The sequence below is a fragment of the Salmo salar genome, chromosome 22, assembly GCF_965601325.2.
Source record: "Salmo salar chromosome 22, fSalSal1, whole genome shotgun sequence".
NCBI classification, from domain to species: domain Eukaryota; kingdom Metazoa; phylum Chordata; class Actinopteri; order Salmoniformes; family Salmonidae; genus Salmo; species Salmo salar.
Window position 1 is genome coordinate 50,808,780 of NC_138312.1, and position 22,150 is coordinate 50,830,929.

The 22,150-nt window shown below is 40.2% G+C and overlaps 1 protein-coding gene across 1 annotated transcript in view; it reads right to left on the minus strand.

Moving 5' to 3' along the window:
• Positions 1–865: 865 nt before the first annotated feature.
• LOC106583648 (potassium voltage-gated channel subfamily KQT member 2-like) overlaps positions 866–22,150 on the minus strand; it is a 94,211-nt gene continuing 72,926 nt past the window's right edge. Inside the window, exons 11-16 of the mRNA XM_082967672.1 lie at positions 21,102–21,376; positions 12,639–12,747; positions 11,994–12,125; positions 6,637–6,732; positions 4,195–4,318; positions 866–4,089 (exon numbers count right to left, since the gene is read on the minus strand). Of these exons, the coding sequence (XP_082823798.1) occupies positions 3,328–4,089; positions 4,195–4,318; positions 6,637–6,732; positions 11,994–12,125; positions 12,639–12,747; positions 21,102–21,376 (1,498 nt within the window). The 3' untranslated portion in view covers positions 866–3,327. The remainder of the gene's footprint in view (positions 4,090–4,194; positions 4,319–6,636; positions 6,733–11,993; positions 12,126–12,638; positions 12,748–21,101; positions 21,377–22,150) is intronic.

Here is a 22,150-nt window from a genome sequence, read left to right on the forward strand (position 1 = left end):
TGGTTTGGGCTTAGTGGGACTGTCATGACTTCCGCCAAAGTCGGTCCCTCTCCTTGTTCGGGCAGCGTTCGGCGGTCGACGTCACCAGGCTTCTAGCCATCACTGATCCACCTTTCATTTTCCATTGGTTTTGTCTGTTTTCTACACACCTGGTTTTCATTCCCCAATTACATATTCATGTATTTAACCCTCTGTTTACCCCATGTTTTTTGTGCGTGACTGTTTTTATTATTCATGACAGTTCATGATGGCTGGTTTTTTGACGGGTGCTGTTTTCACCCGTGTGTAATTTTTTCCGTTTGTATTTGGCCAAGTGTATTTTTACCTTGTGCCTTGATTTATGAGTAAAGTACATTGCTCACTAATTTTTTCTCTCCTGCGCCTGACCTCATGCACCAGCTACACTCACCTTCTGACAGGGAGTATCATTTGTTTTTCAACAGGACAATGACCCAACACACCTCCAGGCTGTGTAAGGGCTATTTTACCAAGAAGGAGAGTGATGGAGTGCTGCATCAGATGACCTGGCCTCCACAATCACCCGACCTCAAACCAATTGAGATGGTTTGGGATGAGTTGGACCGCAGAGTGAAGGAAAAGCTGGCAACAAGTGCTCAGCATATGTGGGAACGCCTTCAAGACTGTTGGAAAAGCATTCCAGGTGAAAATGGTTGAGAGAATGCCAAGAGTGTGCAAAGCTGTCATCAAGGCAAAGGGTGGCTATTTGAATAATCTCAAATATTACATATATTTTGATTTGTTTAACACTTTTTTGGTTACTACATGATTCCATATGTGTTATTTCATAGTTGTTATGTCTTCACTATTATTTTACAATGTAGAAAATAGTAAAAATAGAGAAAAACCCTTGAATGAGTAGGTGTTCTAAAACTTTTGACCGCTAGTGTACATTCGTACATGATTTTTTCTTCGAAAATACAACAATGAAACATTACACAATGAATCCATTTTATACATAATTACCCAAATTATTGCAGCATTAATGGACCAAAGGCCTTTTCAAAGGCTAACACAGTTTGTTGAATGTCCCCATGTTGGCTCACATTAAATATCATGTCAAAGTGTGTTCAGCAGTGAGAAGCCTGTCCTGTGCAGCATTGGGAAGGAAGCCTGTCCTGTCTTCAGCAGTGGGAAGCCTGTCTTGTGTTCAGCAGTGTGAATGAAGCCTGTCCTGTGTCCAGCAGTGAGAAGCCTGTCCTGTGTGAAGCAGTGTGAAGCCTATCCTGTGTTCAGCAGTGTGACGTCTGTCCTGTGTGAAGCAGTGTGAAGCCTATCCTGTGTTCAGCAGTGTGACGTCTGTCCTGTGTTCAGCAGTGTGACGTCTGTCCTGTGTGAAGCAGTGTGAAGCCTATCCTGTGTTCAGCAGTGTGACGTCTGTCCTGTGTTCAGCAGTGTGAAGCCGATCCTGTGTTCAGCAGTGTGACGTCTGTCCTGTGTTCAGCAGTGTGACGTCTGTCCTGTGTGAAGCAGTGTGAAGCCTATCCTGTGTTCAGCAGTGTGACGTCTGTCCTGTGTGAAGCAGTGTGAAGCCTATCCTGTGTTCAGCAGTGTGACGTCTGTCCTGTGTGAAGCAGTGTGACGTCTGTCCTGTGTGAAGCAGTGTGAAGCCTATCCTGTGTTCAGCAGTGTGACGTCTGTCCTGTGTGAAGCAGTGTGAAGCCGATCCTGTGTTCAGCAGTGTGAAGTCTGTCCTGTGTGAAGCAGTGTGAAGTCTGTCCTGTGTGAAGCAGTGTGAAGCCGATCCTGTGTTCAGCAGTGTGAAGTCTGTCCTGTGTGAAGCAGTGTGAAGCATATCCTGTGTTCAGCAGTGTGACGTCTGTCCTGTGTGAAGCAGTGTGAAGCCTATCCTGTGTTCAGCTGTGTGAAGCCTATCCTGTGTTCAGCAGTGTGAAGTCTGTCCTGTGTTCAGCAGTGGGAAGTGAGGTAGGCCTGCCTAAATATTTCGTTACAATTTTTATCATCTTGAAATTATATTTTATACCAACAAAATATCAAACCTTCCATCTAACTGTAGCTGTTGTAATTGTATACTAGTGAACTATGTTAATGTTTCCAGTTGAGTGTTATTTCATTGATCTAGCTGTTAAGTGTTAGTGCATTTGAATAATTGATTCTTAGAAACACTTTTTTAGCAAATATTAATCAAAATAAAAAAATCAAGACAGCTGCAAGGCATTTGTGCCCAAGTTGCTTATGTAATTCTTACAGGAAATTAATAAATAGATACACACATCTAAATGATTTGATATATACAAATCAATAAAATACATCTTTACAGATCATATAAAGACTAAACCAAATGTACCTCTACCCATAGAAAGCATCTTTGTGGATATCACAAATGCAATATTGTGGGTAGTGGGTATTGAATAGAATATGTACAATATCTTTAGTAAGTAGTGTGATGTAAATACCATCAGTGTTTTTGTACAACAACCACAACAGAATAGTGCACATAGAACTGGTTATCACGTCCCTTTATCCCATAGGGCTTATGGACACGAGCCATAATGTTGATAATATTACATTCCTTTGAAATATATGCATTTAGCTGATCAACCATAATGCAAAACATGTCCTCTGTTGTTCACTGTAAATAATAAGTCCTTTGGGATAGAAATACAATACATTACATTTTAGATGCAATTGGGAATCTCTTATGCCACGTATCAAAAACAAAGAGTATCAGCAAAAGAACATGAATGTCATAGTTTAGATCAAATTCTAGTATATTTTATAGAATTATTATTTTTGTCATTTAGGAGACACTCTTATCTAGAGCAACTTACAACAGTGAGTGCATACACTTCCATGTTCGTTCGTATTGATGCCCTGTGGGAATCAAACCTACAACCCTGGCATTGCAAGTGCTGCACTCTACCAGCTGAGCCACACGGGACCTGTATCTCCTGTGTGATAACTCTTTAACCATCTCAATCATAATTTTGAAGGTTGGCAATTAATCTGCATTCCAGAGTCAGATATTTTTTTAAATCACTGGCAAACTTCACCTTGATGAGTGTGTGAATACATGAGAACAAATGTGTTTGCTCTAAGTCAAGTTGCTGCAAACCTTCCAAGTATGAAAAACTACAGGCGCTTTCTCAGTAAAAACTGCTGGAGTGTGGTCTGATAAACCCTTTTTCTCACTCTACGTTGCAGTCATTTAAGAGGAGCTGGGTGACTCTGTTCTCACATGTACCATTGGTGGTAGCAGCAGCCTCACACCCAGCATATCGGACTCTCAGCTCTGAACTCCAAGGCAGAGTCACCATGGCCCCATTTATATGAGGTTCCAATTTTGGCCTACTTGGATCCTGACCACCCTCGGTCCCCGTAAGCGCCTTCTCCGGTGGCCGAGTTGGGTGAGGGGGCGCAGAGGTCGGAATCAGTGTCGGACTCACCTTCTGCGATGTAGGGCCTTACCTTGGCGCAGCGGGCTACGCCACTGAAATAGCTGTTGTTCAGGAAGTCCAGGTTCTCCTTGGACTGGGAGATGCTGAAGCCACTGAAGGAGCGCTCCAGCTCCTCGTGGTCCACTGAGGGGATAGAGATGGACGTGTCGCTGTCTGGCTTGCCCTCTCTATCCCCTTCGCCACTGCCTCCACCTCCTCCTCCACCACCTCCACCACCTCCTCCTCCACCACCGCTGTTGCGGTGGGATCCCCGATTGCTCCCGTTGTGGCCTCCAGAGGAGCGCTCGTGGGCCGGCGGAGGAGGGATACGGACCAAGGAGTGATCACCTACAGGAGAGGGTAAGTTGCCTTGGCTAGGCTGGTGGAACTCGCTGACGTTGTGCTGCTGCCAGGAGGTGGAGGGTGGGCAGTGGACCCCCGGGCCGGAGCAGGATGGCGGTGGGTCAAAGTTCTTCTGTCCGATAGAGCTGTTGGATCGGATGATCTTGGTGATGGAGCCACTCTTCTCCATGTGGTCCACAGGGCTGTGGTAGGGCGGTGCTGGTTCGGGCTCCTTGGACCCAAAGTAGGCGTCCGTCTCCGACTGTGAGATGCCCATGCGCTGGATGTAGATGTTCACCAAGAAGTCCAGCTTCCTTTCCATTGACATGACCTGCTCAGAAGGGAAGACACCATGGTGTGATAGACAGTTGGAAAGCCCAAGTGAAACAAAGGTATACAATGAATACTGCCATCACCAGATAACAGTATACCTTACCTGTTTCTCCATTTTCCCTAGGCGCCCCATCATGCTTGTGTCCTCTTCAACCCCACTGTCAGTGGTTCCTTTGGGACGGTCTTTATCTGTGATTGGAGTACCTCGACCAACAATCTGGTCAACTCTACCGATTCAAAACACAAACAGGTGACGTCCATCTAGTGTCAAGCCAATAGAGTTGAAGAAAACCTACTTGAAATTGACACCTTATATCACCTTAAAATGTATACCACAACAAAACAAAACACTTACAGTACTATATTATACTCTAAAATAATTGCTGACCTTCAACTCAGGTCCATGGTATAACAAGTGGAAGTGTATAACCTGACAATATCTGATCCTACTGCAAGAGATAGAGGAGTGCAGGTGTTGAGAGGAGAGTGCCACACACTCGGGTACAGCTCTCACCTTCCTAGCGCTGAGCACAGTGGGAGTCAGACAGGCTCATGCATGGGATGGCATGGCATAACATCTATTACAGTGTGTTCAGACAACGGAGAGATGGAGGAGGAGGAGGACCTAGGTAGGGCCTTGGAGGATGTTTTTTTATTTCAACTACTCATCAGTGCCATTCATGGGCTCTTGAACCCCAGCAAGACAATATAGAAACACGTTACTTCAAGTTGAGAGGTTATAACAAAGGTCTTAAAAACTCTATGAAGCTTCTAGAGATGGTAGGTTGCCATACATGGTCTGCTTCATAACATTGTTAAGCAAGTTGTCATGACATGGGTTATATGACTGCTATGACAAAGGTTCTGTAGGTATATTGAAAGGTTCTGTAGGTATATTGAAAGGTTCTGTAGGCATTATGAGAGGTTCTGTAGGCATTATGAGAGGTTCTGCAGGCATTATGAGAGGTTCTGCAGGCATTATGATAGGTTCTGTATGCATTATGAGAGGTTCTGTAGGCATTATGAGAGGTTCTGCAGGCATTATGAAAGGTTCTGTTGGCATTATGAAAGGTTCTGTTGGCATTATGAAAGGTTCTGTAGGCATTATGAAAGGTTCTGTAGGCATTATTAAAAGTTCTGTAGGCATTATGAAAGGTTCTGTAGGCATTATGAAAGGTTCTGTAGGCATTATTAAAAGTTCTGTAGGCATTATGAAAGGTTCTGTAGGCATTATGAAAGCTTTGAGTAAAGTGTTAATCAAATGTGTACACTAAAAGGGGAGGTTGATTCAAGAAAAGTGTCACTGAAAAAATTGCTTGGACATATTGGATCAGCTACACTTATTGCCCTAAAGCACCATGAACCTTCTAAAAACCATCCACAACATCTACACTAGATTTAACTCTGACTGAGGCCTACTTATACAGATATAGGATCTTCATTTGATCACCCTGTTGCAGGATAACTTTTCTGCAATGCAGGATATTTAAAGCTTGTATTGTTTTGAGGTTTAAAAAAGGTTCTGAGGTTTGTAATTTCCACTTGAAATGTCAGACTTGATTTTCCCTTAGGAAAAATGTATCAACCCCTACAAAAATGTGCAACTATAATCCACATAATAATTCACTTTTGCTGTTGCTGTAGAATTATGTTCCTGCTGTAGCAAAGTCTCAAATTAAGATCCTACATCTGTAAGAGGGTTAGCAATGAACTACCATTTTAAACATCTGAATAAGAGAGAAAAATCCTCAGTATAAAAATATTATTCACAGAACTTCTTCATAGTCAGGTAAAACATGCTCACCAATTTCCCAACCATCCCAGGCAGCCAAGACTAGAAAACTATGCAAACTTCTGAAATGGACATTGTGCATCGTGTGGCATGCTTCAATACGCCTCATGCCAACATGCACCCAAAACCAGAGAACATACTATCCTGTTCATAGTCGCCTCATAGGTCATAGCCAGTAGATGTATCTTATTATTTTGATGTATAAGCTCTTCATTGTCAATGTATTGCAGGCGATTCAGCTCAACACTTTTTTTGTTCGGCTACTTGACTTGACTACTTACCTACAGTATATGAGCTTCTCCTATGTCCTACGGGAGCATTTACCATATTCTTAACTATTGGATAAACCAAGTTATTCTTCTTTAACTTTTATTCTACTTTTATTCATTCTCTGGTAAAATCATTGCAGTATAGTGCAAGAAAAATGAGAAGAAACAAAATTGCACGTGTTATACTGTATGTGTATACAATGTATACACTATGTATTCAGCCGATTAGCACTCAGAGAGACGATATGAGTCAATGAGTTTCAGTAGTTATTTACTGAGAATAACAAATTAATTGCTGCTTGCAGTAAGATATTGCCACTTTGATAAAGTCACTGCGTCACAACTCTTTATAGACACAGCTAGTCACATGCTGTCACATACAGTAGGCCGAGCCAAAAAAAGGTTTCCGCTGCTTGTCAACAGAATGGATAAGGAACTCAGGAGAATCTCTTGATGAGAGAGAGGCAGTCTGGTGAGGGCTAACCTAGGAGAGTATTTTGGTGACACTTTGGGTCCATCAGATGAATACTTCTTATGGCGTGGAGTTGAGGGTCCATGGGGACCAACAATCATATCTATCCTGGCAAAGTGAATAGAGAAGACAAATCCACAACGCAGGATGAAGACGCAACACGGACCAGTCCGACAAGCGCACATGAAATGAACGAAACCAAAACAACAGAACCAGGAGACAAAAGACAAGGAAAAATATGTATTTTCCAAAACAAATTTTCCAAAGGGATGTTTTTTCATTTGGGAAAAAAATCACAGACGATAGCTGTATGATATGACAGTGAAGCCATCATTTAAAAAAATAGTGAGGAGATTTTGATATGAAATGTTTTTCTGTTATAAGTAGGAATATATTTACATACATGTGGAACCCTAACTACTAGCACTGCCTTTGCTACTTAATTGAGGAAGAATGTACGCACTATGACTGAGATATGTGGTTGTCTCACCTAGCTATCTGTAAGTCACTCTGGATAAGAGCCTCTGCTAAATGACTACAATGTAAACAATGTAAATGTTGTGTGATGCGTATAGACTCGGAATTCAGATTCAATGAACTCTGACCTTTAGGGGGAACAAACCTCACCATAACTCTATATTTGCAATGGCTGGTTGCACTTGGTAAGAAAAACCTCACGGAAAATTCCCTTGTTCATGGATACCAGAGTTGTGTCTCTAGAAGTTGGGCCCTTTATGAAGAACCTCTTAACATCATACCATGATTTCAGAATAAACCCCTTTGCAAGGAGCAGGTCAGGCCAAATGTTGATTGGCTTGATAAGAGTTGTATTAACATTCATACAGACTCACACTGCTGGAGAGTTATAAAGAAGCAGACTACATTAATGTTTCATAAAAAGTCACTGATTGTCACTGATTCACTGAATTCGCTATCTTCTTTTGTTATTATTGGGGTACAGTAGCCTATACCGTGATGTTGGTGGGACTTGGGAATATCATGAATTGCCAATCATCCTGTGATTCAAGAAATGTTCTCTTTAACCTACTTGGTTAAAAAAAAGGTAACAATATATATTCGCAAACACTACCAAACAAGGTGGCCTCTAACACAGAAGGCAACATTATTTGACAGCGTACTGTAATCCCTTACATTGTGGAGTGACACACAGGTGAATGGTGTGTGAACACATCACTTGAGAGAACAGACATCACCACATATAACAGACATCACTACATATAACAGACATCATTACATATAACAGACATCACTACATATAACAGACATCACCACATATAACAGACATCACTACATATAACAGACATCACCACATATAACAGACATCACTAGAGAACAGACATCACTAGAGAACAGACATCACTACATATAACAGACATCACTAGAGAACAGACATCACTAGAGAACAGACATCACTACATATAACAGACATCACCACATATAACAGACATCACTACATATAACAGACATCACTACATATAACAGACATCACTACATATAACAGACATCACTACATATAACAGACATCACTACATATAACAGACATCACTACATATAACAGACATCACTACATATAACAGACATCACTACATCACTACCTATAACAGACATCACTACATATAACAGACATCACCACATATAACAGACATCACTACATATAACAGACATCACCACATATAACAGACATCACCACATATAACAGACATCACTAGAGAACAGACATCACTACATATAACAGACATCACTACGAGAACAGACATCACTCAGAGAACAGACATCACTACATATAACAGACATCACTACATATAACAGACATCACTACATATAACAGACATCACTACATATAACAGACATCACTACATATAACAGACATCACTACATATAACAGACATCACTACATATAACAGACATCACTACATATAACAGACATCACTACATATAACAGACATCACTACATCACTACCTATAACAGACATCACTACATATAACAGACATCACTACATATAACAGACATCACTACATATAACAGACATCACCACATATAACAGACATCACCACATATAACAGACATCACTAGAGAACAGACATCACTACATATAACAGACATCACCACATATAACAGACATCACTACATATAACAGACATCACCACATATAACAGACATCACCACATATAACAGACATCACTACATATAACAGACATCACCACATATAACAGACATCACTACATATAACAGACATCACTACAGAGAACAGACATCACCACATATAACAGACATCACCACATATAACAGACATCACTACATATAACAGACATCACTACATATAACAGACATCACTACAGAGAACAGACATCACTACATATAACAGACATCACTACATATAACAGACATCACTACATATAACAGACATCACTACATATAACAGACATCACTACATATAACAGACATCACCACATATAACAGACATCACTACATATAACAGACATCACTACATATAACAGACATCACTAGAGAGAACAGACATCACTACATATAACAGACATCACTACATATAACAGACATCACTACATATAACAGACATCACTACATATAACAGACATCACTACATATAACAGACATCACTACGAGAACAGACATCACTACATATAACAGACATCACTAGAGAACAGACATCACTACCTATAACAGACATCACTACATATAACAGACATCACTACATATAACAGACATCACTACATATAACAGACATCACTACATATAACAGACATCACTACATATAACAGACATCACTACATATAACAGACATCACTACATATAACAGACATCACTACATATAACAGACATCACTACATATAACAGACATCACTACATATAACAGACATCACTACATATAACAGACATCACTACCTATAACAGACATCACTACATATAACAGACATCACTACATATAACAGACATCACTACAGAGAACAGACATCACTACATATAACAGACATCACCACATATAACAGACATCACTACATATAACAGACATCACTACATATAACAGACATCACTACATATAACAGACATCACTACATATAACAGACATCACTAGAGAACAGACATCACTACATATAACAGACATCACTACATATAACAGACATCACTACATCACTACCTATAACAGACATCACTACATATAACAGACATCACTACATATAACAGACATCACTACATATAACAGACATCACTACATATAACAGACATCACTACATATAACAGACATCACTACATATAACAGACATCACTACATATAACAGACATCACTACATATAACAGACATCACTACATCACTACCTATAACAGACATCACTACATATAACAGACATCACTACATATAACAGACATCACTACATATAACAGACATCACTACATATAACAGACATCACTACATATAACAGACATCACTACATATAACAGACATCACTAGAGAGAACAGACATCACTACATATAACAGACATCACTACATATAACAGACATCACTACATATAACAGACATCACTACATATAACAGACATCACTACATATAACAGACATCACTACATATAACAGACATCACTACATATAACAGACATCACTACATATAACAGACATCACTAAGAGAACAGACATCACTACAAAACAGACATCACTACATATAACAGACATCACTACATATAACAGACATCACCACATATAACAGACATCACTACATATAACAGACATCACTACATATAACAGACATCACTACATATAACAGACATCACTACATATAACAGACATCACTACATATAACAGACATCACTACATATAACAGACATCACTACATATAACAGACATCACTACATATAACAGACATCACCACATATAACAGACATCACCACATATAACAGACATCACTAGAGAGAACAGACATCACTACATATAACAGACATCACTACATATAACAGACATCACTAGAGAACAGACATCACCACATATAACAGACATCACTACATATAACAGACATCACTACATATAACAGACATCACTACATATAACAGACATCACTACAGAGAACAGACATCACTACATATAACAGACATCACTACATATAACAGACATCACTACATATAACAGACATCACTACATATAACAGACATCACTACATATAACAGACATCACTACATATAACAGACATCACTACATATAACAGACATCACTACATATAACAGACATCACTACATATAACAGACATCACTAGAGAACAGACATCACCACATATAACAGACATCACTACATATAACAGACATCACTACATATAACAGACATCACTACATATAACAGACATCACTACAGAGAACAGACATCACTACATATAACAGACATCACTACATATAACAGACATCACTACAGAGAACAGACATCACTACATATAACAGACATCACTACATATAACAGACATCACTACATATAACAGACATCACTACATATAACAGACATCACTACATATAACAGACATCACTACATATAACAGACATCACTACATATAACAGACATCACTACATATAACAGACATCACTACATATAACAGACATCACTACATATAACAGACATCACTACATATAACAGACATCACTACAGAGAACAGACATCACTACATATAACAGACATCACTACATATAACAGACATCACTACATATAACAGACATCACTACATATAACAGACATCACTACATATAACAGACATCACTACATATAACAGACATCACTACATATAACAGACATCACTACATATAACAGACATCACTACATATAACAGACATCACTACATATAACAGACATCACTACATATAACAGACATCACTACATATAACAGACATCACTACATATAACAGACATCACTACATATAACAGACATCACTAGAGAGAACAGACATCACTACAGATAACAGACATCACTACAGATAACAGACATCACTACATATAACAGACATCACTACATATAACAGACATCACTACATATAACAGACATCACTACATATAACAGACATCACTACATATAACAGACATCACTACATATAACAGACATCACTACAGAGAACAGACATCACTACAGAGAACAGACATCACTACATATAACAGACATCACTTGAGAGATCAGGCATCACGAGAGAGAACAGACATTATGGACATCAAACACAGGAGGACACAACGAGGCATGCAATGTAATTGTAACCTCACGCTCTATTCGAGTGCTGTACCCAGGCATCTAAAAGTGTGGCAAAAGGCCTGTTTCTTAGAGAGAGACTAAGAGCGAGAGAGAAGGAGAGAGGGAGGGTATCTTGCCTGGACTGGAGGTTTTTGATGCGGGCCAGCATGTCCAAGTGGCCTGCTGAATACTGCTCTATGACGTCCATCACGTCGTACGGCCGCAGGCTCTCTTTGAACTTCCTCTTGGAGACCATGAACCTCATAATGCTGAGGAAGAGAGAGATGTTTCAGATATGAACACAACCTCAAGGGGACATTTCGTAGATGTATGATCATTCTACTATGGTTGGGGAATTTTGTGGGGCATGAGACATCTTAATTAACTTTATACATGTCTGTATAACAGCGTAAACCAATTTTCCCAAATTGAGTATTCTAGCGCTGATCTGAATAATAATACAGATAAAATGAGAGATTGAGATTGTGACCTGACTAGGATTGTAAAATTACAGTAATGTCTGTAACTTTCCCCAAACTCCCAGAAATCCCAGTTGAAAGATTCCCAGAAATCCCAGTTGAAAGATTCCCAGAAATCCCAGTTGAAAGATTCCCAGAAATCCCAGTTGAAAGATTCCCAGAAATCCCAGTTGAAAGATTCCCAGAATCAGGAGTGAATAAGCTGGAAATATGGACCTGGGAATTTTGGAAAAGTTACAGACATTTTGCAGCACTAGAACTGAGCCAGACCCACTCTGAAAGACAACACTTGTCTTGGCTTACCAAATGGCCCTGATGGAGACCTTGAGTCCGGGAGTTAAGTCCTGAGGGACAAACTCACAGTGGCAGCTCTTATTGTCGTCCGCTATTTCCTCACCAGGGAGGCTGGCTTCTATGAAACACAACAAGCACATGACAGCTCCGGTGTTAGCGTGTTCCTGTGGGATGGAAACACTGAGCTGTCATCTGCACTCTCATTCCATCTTTTAGGATGTCAGTCTGCATGGAACCAAGCGAAGGCAAGGCACGGCCATTAACTTGCACAGCCCAGGGTTACAGTGTGGGATTGGGAGCCGGGTCGAATCGAGGGCAGGTTAATGGCAGTGTCGGTTCATCTCATTGGCCAATGCAGGATAAGGTAAAGGAAAGGGGGGGACATAATGGTACCAGTTAGAGGTTAAGGGGTTAATCTTACTACTGTGGCCCAAAAATATAAATGTGTGGCGTGCCGTGCCGAAGCCAGTGTGCTCTTGTCTGAAGCTACGCTAGCAGCTAGCATCCTCAGCAGGACAGGCCTCTGCAGTGGACCACAGCCTAGTCAATCAGCAGTTTGAGACAGTCAAGTTCTAGGTGTACAGATGTAGGATCTCAATTTGATCACTTTTGTTGCTGAGAATTTTCCTGCACAGCAGGAAATGCACACTTGTAGTATATTTGAGGTTTAAAAAGGCTTTGAAAGTTTGTAATTTCCACTTAAAAATGTCTCTAACAAAAAATGTATCAACCCCTACAAAAAATTTCCATGAATTATAATTCCATTTCCTGTTGCTGCAGGATTATTTTCCTGCCGTTGCAATCTGCCTCAAATGAAGATCCTACATCTGTAGGTCTATACAGAGAAAGTCATTTAAGGTGTTTCAATCTGCAGAATGTGATATGACAGAAGGGGGGGATTATGTATCTACAGTACAAAACATGGATGCTCAATAAGCAGCTATATACAAGCTGTAGCAGGACAGCTAACTCTGTGATCAAATGATCTTGCTATATCTTGAAATAAACTAATAGTGAAAACAGTGTGACACTATAACATTGTAAACCGTCCGTACTGTATATCATTCATTATATTTAGCATAGAATATTTCTGATACTCCTTTCTGTATCTGTATTTCTGCGGCCGAGTCACTACACTTACTGGTCTTTTGACTTGAAGTCGGAGGCAGAGGAGTGTGGATCTTTGCTTGTGCAGTCACACATTTCACTTTCAATTATTGTAATGGATTGGTTGTCTATTTTGGGGCTCTAAAAGGTCAGACTCAAGTTGGCAATTTGCCAAGGTTCAGACTGCACTTGTGAAAGGGCTGAGAAAATCTCTCCCTCTATAATTCATTGTTGGTGCTGTATTTGAGAGAGTATACAGTAGATTTCTCTCTTTTTAAGACCATAATGGTTTTATGGTGTGTCAGTGGCTTTGTTATTCTTTGGAAAGTATTCAGACCCCTTGACTTTTTTCACATTTTGTTAAATTACATATTTTATTCTAAAATGGATTAAATCCTCAGCAATCTACATTTCAATACCCCATAATGACAAAACAAAAACTGTTTTTTAGAAATTTTAGCAAATGTATAAACATTTCAAAAGAGAAATACCTTTTTCCACATAAGCATCCAGACCCTTTACTATGAGTCTCAAAATTCAGCTCAGGTGCATCCTGTTTCCATTGATCATCCTTGAGATGTTTCTACAACTTGATTGGAGTCCATTTGTGGTAAATGCAATTGATTGGACATGATTTGGAATGGCACACATCTGTCTATATAAGGTCCCACAGTTGACAGTGCATGTCAGAGCAAAAACAAAGCCATGAGGTCGAAGGAATTGTCCATAGTTCTCCGAGACAGGATTGTGTCGAGGCACAGATCTGGGGAAGGGTACAAAAAAATGTATGCAGCATTGAAGGTCCCCAAGAACACAGTGGCCTCCATCATTCTTAAATGTAAGAAGTTTGAACCACCAAGACTCATCCTAGAGCTGGCCGCCCAGCCAAACTAAGCAATCGGGGGAGAAGTGCCTTCATCAGGGAGGTGAACAAGATCCCATTGGTCACACTGACAAAGCTCTAGAGTTCCTCTGTGGAGATGTGAGAACCTTCCAGAAGGACAACCATCTCTGCAGCACTCCACCAATCAGGCCTTTATGGTAGTGGCTAGACAAAAGCCACTCATCAGTAAAAGGCACATGACAGCCCACTTGGGGTTTGCCAAAAGGCATCTAAAGACTCTGACTATGAGTAACAAGATTCTCTGGTCTGATGAAACCAAGATTGAACTCTTTGGCCTGAATGCCAAGCGTCACGTCTAGAGGAAACCTGGCACCATCCCTATGGTGAAGCATTATGGTGGCAGCATCATGCTGTGGGGATGTTTTCAGTGGCAGGGACTGGGAGACTAGTCAGGATCAAGGGAGAGATGAACTGGGCAAAGTACAGAGAGATCATTGATGAAAACCTGCTCAGGACCTCTGACTGGGGTGAAGGTTCAACTTGCAACAGGACAACAACCCTAAGCACACAGCCAAGACAACGCAGGAGTGGCTTCGGGACAAGTCTCTGAATGTCTTTGAGTGGCCCAGCCAGAGCCCGGACGGGAACCCGATCTTACATCTCTGGAGAGACCTGAAAATAGCTGTGCAGCAACGCTCCCCATCCAACCTGATAGAGCTTGAGAGGATCTGCAGAGAAGAATGGGAGAAACTCCCAAAATACAGCTGTGCGCAGTTTGCAGCATCATACCCAAGAAGGCTCAATTCTGTAATCGCTGCTAAAGGTGCTTCAACAAAGTACTGAGTAAAGGGTCTGAATACTTATGTAAATGTAATATTTCAGTTTTTTATTTTAATAAATTAGCAAAATTGTCTAAAAACCTGTTTTCGCTTTGTCATTATGGGGTATTGTGTGTAATTTGATGATGAAAAAAATAAATGTAATCAATTTCTGAATAAGGCTGTAACCCAACAAAATGTGGAAAAAGTCAACGGGTCTGAATACTTTCCAAAGGCACTGTATCTAGTATAATCAAGTACTATAAGTCTGTGTGAACTCAGAACTCAATAAATATAAAGCAGATATCTGTATTGACAAAAAAAAGTGAGCTTGAACTTGTCTTTTGAAAGTGTGAATATTTTTTGGTCACAGCATTGACCTATCCCAGTTTCACTCCAACAGCCAAAAACATTGTGCTCTTAACGCCAACCAAACAGATCTATGAAAATGCAACACATCTTCCCCAACATGACTTCCATTTTAAGGGGAGGGAGGGGAACAAGTGTCACTGTTCTGTAGTGCTGTGTTTAAGGGCGCTTAGTCCTTCATGCAGGTTGGAATGCAACAGCGCCAGCCATTTTGAGTTGAGTGCATGGCTTTGGGGCTGCTTGCTTCGAGTTGGAGTGGTCTATTATGGAAATGACGGGACCCGCCCACTACTGTGCTCATGGAATGGATCTAAGAGTTGGGCATGCATTCTCTTGCTTATATCATATAAACATTAGGTTCTATTGGTTTTGATCAGGTGGACATCCCCCCTAGCAGACACGGGGGGTTTCTTACTGATTAACCCCTCAATTGCTGCAAAGGAGGTGGAGAGGAGGAGGAAAAGACAATTCATTAAAGCTGGTTAAATAGTGTGTGTGGGGGGATGAACAAAAACAGGCTTATTCGGAAATGAAATAGAATTTGATGATGTAAAAGAACCAGAGGGCAGTGGTGATATTCAGTTGTGTCAGTGGGGTATCTTGTCATGTATTACACAACCTCTCTGAAGGTACAATGCAGGACTGTGGGGGTATTTCCAGATCTGCATTGTGAAGAGGAGGCGTGATAAAGTAAACATGATGTGAATCCCTTAAATGTAGTTAGGTACAGTAATTAGTGGAATTGACTGAAGAAGAAAGGACTGCAGCAACAAGAAGCTTGATTCCGCACTAGGACAGGGAGATTAGGAGATTACACTGTATTATTTGCTCCATTTATTACAAACGGGCAGGGAAGAACATTTGGAAATAATTGAAATTGCAAATGCATGCTAGAAATATGTTTGGTAAAATACCTCCAAGCATGTGGATAATAAGAAGTTTTTACTCATTGTAACGTCTTAATTATTGTACATTGTTGCTGTATTGTACCTTCAGGACAAGAAAATACAATTTCCACTCAAATCCAGTATCTAGCTTCCCTGTGGCTCAGTTGGTAGAGCATGGTGTTTGCAACGCCAGCATGGTGTGTGCAACGCCAGGGTTGTGGGTTCGATTCCCACGGGGGGCCAGTACATAAAAATAAAATAAAAAAATGCATGAAATGAAATGTTTGCATTTACTACTGTAAGTCGCTCTGGATAAGAGTGTCTGCTAAATGTCTAAATAGGGAGGCAAATTCTTGTCACCAAGTAAACGTACCATTCTGGTTAGTGCATTCAAATACCTTTACATATGTTTTAACTGTTCAACATTTACATTATTTATGCTTTAACATCAAGAAAAAACTACTATTTCAGGATCATGAGATCGGCCTGATTAAATGATCAATTTACAGTTCCCATATTGTGATGTCTTAATTAAGCAGTGGGCATAGACATTTACATAATTAGAATAGAGAGGAGCACTGCTTATCTACATAATATGGGGATATCAACCATTCAAAAAATGTATCAATTATTCGAGGGGGTTTATCTCTGATCTCTGAAAATGATAATTTGGCATCCATTGAACATTCAACATTATCCAACAACCAATCACTTAAAAAGAGGATTCATAGAAAACATGCTTTTATGAATACTGAATATCTAAATTAAAATAATACAACGATTTTGGTACCAATTCCTACAAATAACCTATTCATAACGCATTATAAGCACATCTATAGTGCCTATACGTCATAAGGGTTTAGAAATGCATTATGAATAGGGTATTCATAGAAAGTGTTACCAAGATTGTCATACTAGTTGCATTCACTTGCAAAGTTGTAAAAGGGCATGTTATGATAAAATGGTAATTTGACAGTAAAAAACTCTACACTGTCAAGCAGCAAACAGTGATACTGCTGTGGAAATCTGCATTGTATGTACAACAAGCTAGCTAGCAAACTCAATCAAAATGTCACTCTGAAAATCAGTTTAAGCTATGACTACACATGAGCATGGCCCAACTGATACAGTAGCAGAATGAAGCTAAAGCAGCAATTCTGGAAATCTGCTATCTTTTTCAGGACTATACGAATTGGTATATATCTGTTTGATTTTTAGCTCCTTCCATTGCTCACATGTGACAAGATGTGAGATATTGTACAATAGTCGAACTGTGCCAAATAAGTAGATGAATGTATCCCCCCAAAGGATGGATCATTCTAATGTCACATACTTGAACATTTTATGTGCGTAGTGTTACAACCCTTCATATGAAAAATATTTTTGGTGATACATTTTGGTAGATATGATCAAAAATAAATACTTTATCTCAAAACTGCACTATTTAACATGTAAGAATGTAGGATCTCTGGTTTAAAAAAAAGGATGCAAAATTTAAAACTGGGCAGTGGAAATCAGTAAATGCAGCATCATAGTGCCTTCATAAGGCTGCCATAGGAACGGCATAAGGCTGCCATAGGAACGGCATAAGGCTGCCATAGGAACGGCATAGGGCTGCCATTGGAACGGCATAGGGCTGCCATAGGAACGGCATAGGGCTGCAATTGGAACGGCATAGGGCTGCCATAGGAACGGCATAGGGCTGCCATAGGAACGGCATAGGGCTGCCATAGGAACGGCATAGGGCTGCCATAGGAACGGCATAGGGCTGCCATAGGAACGGCATAGGGCTGCCATAGGAACGGCATAGGGCTGCCATAGGAACGGCATAGGGCTGCCATAGGAACGGCATAGGGCTGCCATAGGAACGGCATATGGCTGCCATATGAATGGCATAAGGCCTGCTACAGTATACCGTGACATGCAAGCCACGTGGGCATTATGAAGTGGTGAAACTTACAATCAGATTTAAATGTCGTACAGTTCTTGCTTTGTAATAGTGACATATCATGACAGGTTTTATGTCATCATTTTATATCACTATGATTTATGTCATGATCATGCTATAGAGGCATTATGTCAAGTATTCTTTTTTGTTAGCCTGGGAATCCAAACTGAAGCCTGGGAATCCAAACTGAAGAGCTCTGTTTTCCCAGGCTAATCATTTGCATGACATAACAGACACATCAACAGACGTGGGTAACAGTCATCATCATAAACTGACATAGATTGTTATAGCTTGTTACTGGGTTTAATATGATCTCTTAAGCATGCTATTAATTGATTGCTGCAATTGAGACCAATAATTTGGCCACAGTTATCATCTAATGGCATGAAACTGAAATCAATGAGAGATTGATATGCACACTAATTTTACTCCATAGAATTACTTTAGTAAATGGTTTTAACCAAAATTTATATAAAATGTATATTAAATATTGTCTGATTTTGACAGATTTTGATCTGGTTGATCACTAGAACTGATGTGTGAAATCAGATTTGGACCGGTTTCATCTCCAAATTATCTTAGTTACTTTTTTAAGCTACACAATCAATTTGACACATTGGGATGATTTGGACAAGAAACTCGAGCAGGCATCTCATTAGTATTCAAAGTATATGTTTTTATGATGTTTAATGGTGAAAACAAAAGTCAATCAAACAGAAAACATGAAGGTGATGCCATTGCCAGCAAAAAATAAATCCATGTTATCTAACACTATACAGCATGTTTACCTCTTTACAGCTATTTACAAAATGGAACAATTCAAAATATTTTTTTTACAAAGATGAAGGGCTGGTTTCTCAGACACAGATTAAGCCTTGTTCTGGATTTAAAAACACTTTCAATGGATATTTTCCATTGAGCATGCTTTTTTGTCCAGGACTAGGCTTCTTTGTCTGGGGAATCAGCCCAAAAAGCATACCAAACCAAAAACTAAACATGATTGCATATCTGTACATTAGGCAATGAATCCCTCTATATTTGCTTATCGGTGTGTTGACCATGGGTGGTGCAACAACCCTCTCCATTTGCCTGACCTGGGGAGCTCTTCTGTCTGAATTCTTCATCCTGCATCTCAATCAGCACTTTAGCACAGCGTCAAACAGAGAAACGAAAAGGAATCGATGAGGATTGCGTATTGCCAGTCACGCATCAAATGCATATTTTCTGTCAAGGTACAGAGAAAACACCATCAAGAGCAACAGCTGCATCAGTACAGACACACTACACAGACACGATATGTTTAACATAAATACCTCATGTAGCTCAAACATATGCTGTCATGCTGTTAAGTTCATGGTAAATATCTACGATTAATTAGGAGTATCACTTCAACACCTAAATACTATTTAGAGGTGGTCACTATACCAATACTATATATTGAGTGTACAAAACATTAAGAACACCTGCTCTTTCCATGACATAGACTGACCAGGTGAATCCAGGTGAAAGCTATGATCCTTTATTGTTAGATCCACTTCAATCAGTGTAGATGAAGGGGAGGAGACAGGTTAAAGAACCATTTTTATGCCTTGAGACAATTGAGACATGGATTGTGTATGTGTGCCATTTAGAGGGTGAATGGGTAAGACAAAATATTTAAGTGCCTTTGAACGGGGTATGGGTTGTATGAGCCAGGTGCACCGGTTTGAGTGTGTCAAGAACTGCAACGCTGCTGGGTCTTTCATCAATCCAACTTGTCACAACTGTGGAAAGCATTGGAGTCAAAATGGGCCTGCATCCCTGTGGATGCTTTCGACACCTTGTAGATTCCATGCCCCGACGAATTGAGGCTGTTCTGAGGACAAAAAGGGGTGCAACTCAATATTAGGAAGGTGTTTCTAATGTTTTGTACACTCAGTGTATATACTGCAAATAGGATCGTTATAAGACATGTTATGAACGCATGAGTTCGACATGAAACTGTTTTATAGAGCTATATCGAGGAAAGTGGTTATAGCGCTGTCATTATTAGTTCAGATGTTTGTTATAACTTGTCATAGAGTCATGGTGCTAACGAAACCCTTATGTTAGCATTAAGTAGCATTATCACAATTGCTGTAACTGTGATGTCCCCTAACTTTATATATATCAACTACATCAGCAGACAATAATCACCACACTGTGCCTTTCTCTAATTGTACTGTCCGAAGTTGGTTTCAAATGAACCAAACAGCAAGGAAACATAGATTCTACAGACAATAGAGAGCAAAGAATCACACCTGGGAAAAAAGGCACAATAGATACAGTACATAATACAACAGTAATACTCGTACCATCTGAACGCTCACATCACAACAAACCCATTTCCAGGATGGCCGGCTCGGATGACAATGCAACACTAAAGCAATGAAGAATAACACCTCATTCAAAAGCCAGACTGAACTCAACATATCAAGTACCTCAGAAACACATTGTGTAAAGACGGTAAGATACTCCTACCTTCTGAATTTTGGCGTGAGGCGGCTCCCTTGATGCGGAAGGCCTGACGCGCCCGGCTGCGTTCTCCGAAGCTCCAGCTCTTGGGCACTTTGCTAGGGCTGTCTTCGTTGCTGTTGTCCCCACTAGGGGACCGGCGGATGGGTTGGCCCTGACCTTGGCCCCCCTGACCCTGGCCCTGGCTGCCTTGTCCACTGGGGCCCTGGGGGGAACCTTTCCCTTTGTTCCCCGAACTCCGGGGACTGGAGAACACACGCTCCTTCAGGCTGACCTTCTGACTGGAAAGGGTCAGAGGGTCAAGAGATGTTGAAAGGAGTTATGTCCTATGATTACAACTTGAGCAGTACGAGTCTGTGTTTTTCTGTGTAATCATTCAAATCCTCATTTATCTAATTTACCTATATGCAGTTATGGTAAACAGATACTATTGATGTCACAGTTGTAAGTGGTTAACTACTTGTTTACGATGTTTTGGTATTGCATCCAAGTGAATATTGTCAGTGGAGTATCATCACTACGCAGTAAATAATCAGTCAAACAAAATTTTTCAATAACACTCCTCATTTTATTGAGCTTGTCTAAAACACTAACACAAACACATAATCCTGTCTTTTTCTCATACATGAGCTTAACATATCTGTGGCCATATGACTGAATCACCTAAGTAAGCACGTGCACAACCTATGAACACAGTCACGTGCACTACCTATGAGCACGTGCACTACCTATGAGAATGAACACATGCACGACCTATGAGCACGTGCACTATCTATGAGAATGGTCATGTGCACTATCTATGAGAATGGTCATGTGCACTACCTATGAGAATGGTCATGTGCACTACCTATGAGAATGGTCACATGCACTACCTATGAGAATGGTCACATGCACTACCTATGAGTACGTGCACTACCTATGAGCATGGTCACGATCACTACCTATGAGCACATGCACTACCTGTGAGCATGGTCACATGCACTACCTATGAGAACGTGCACTACCTATGAACGTGGCCAGGAGTCCATCAGAGGACAGGGTCAGGGCACATAAAT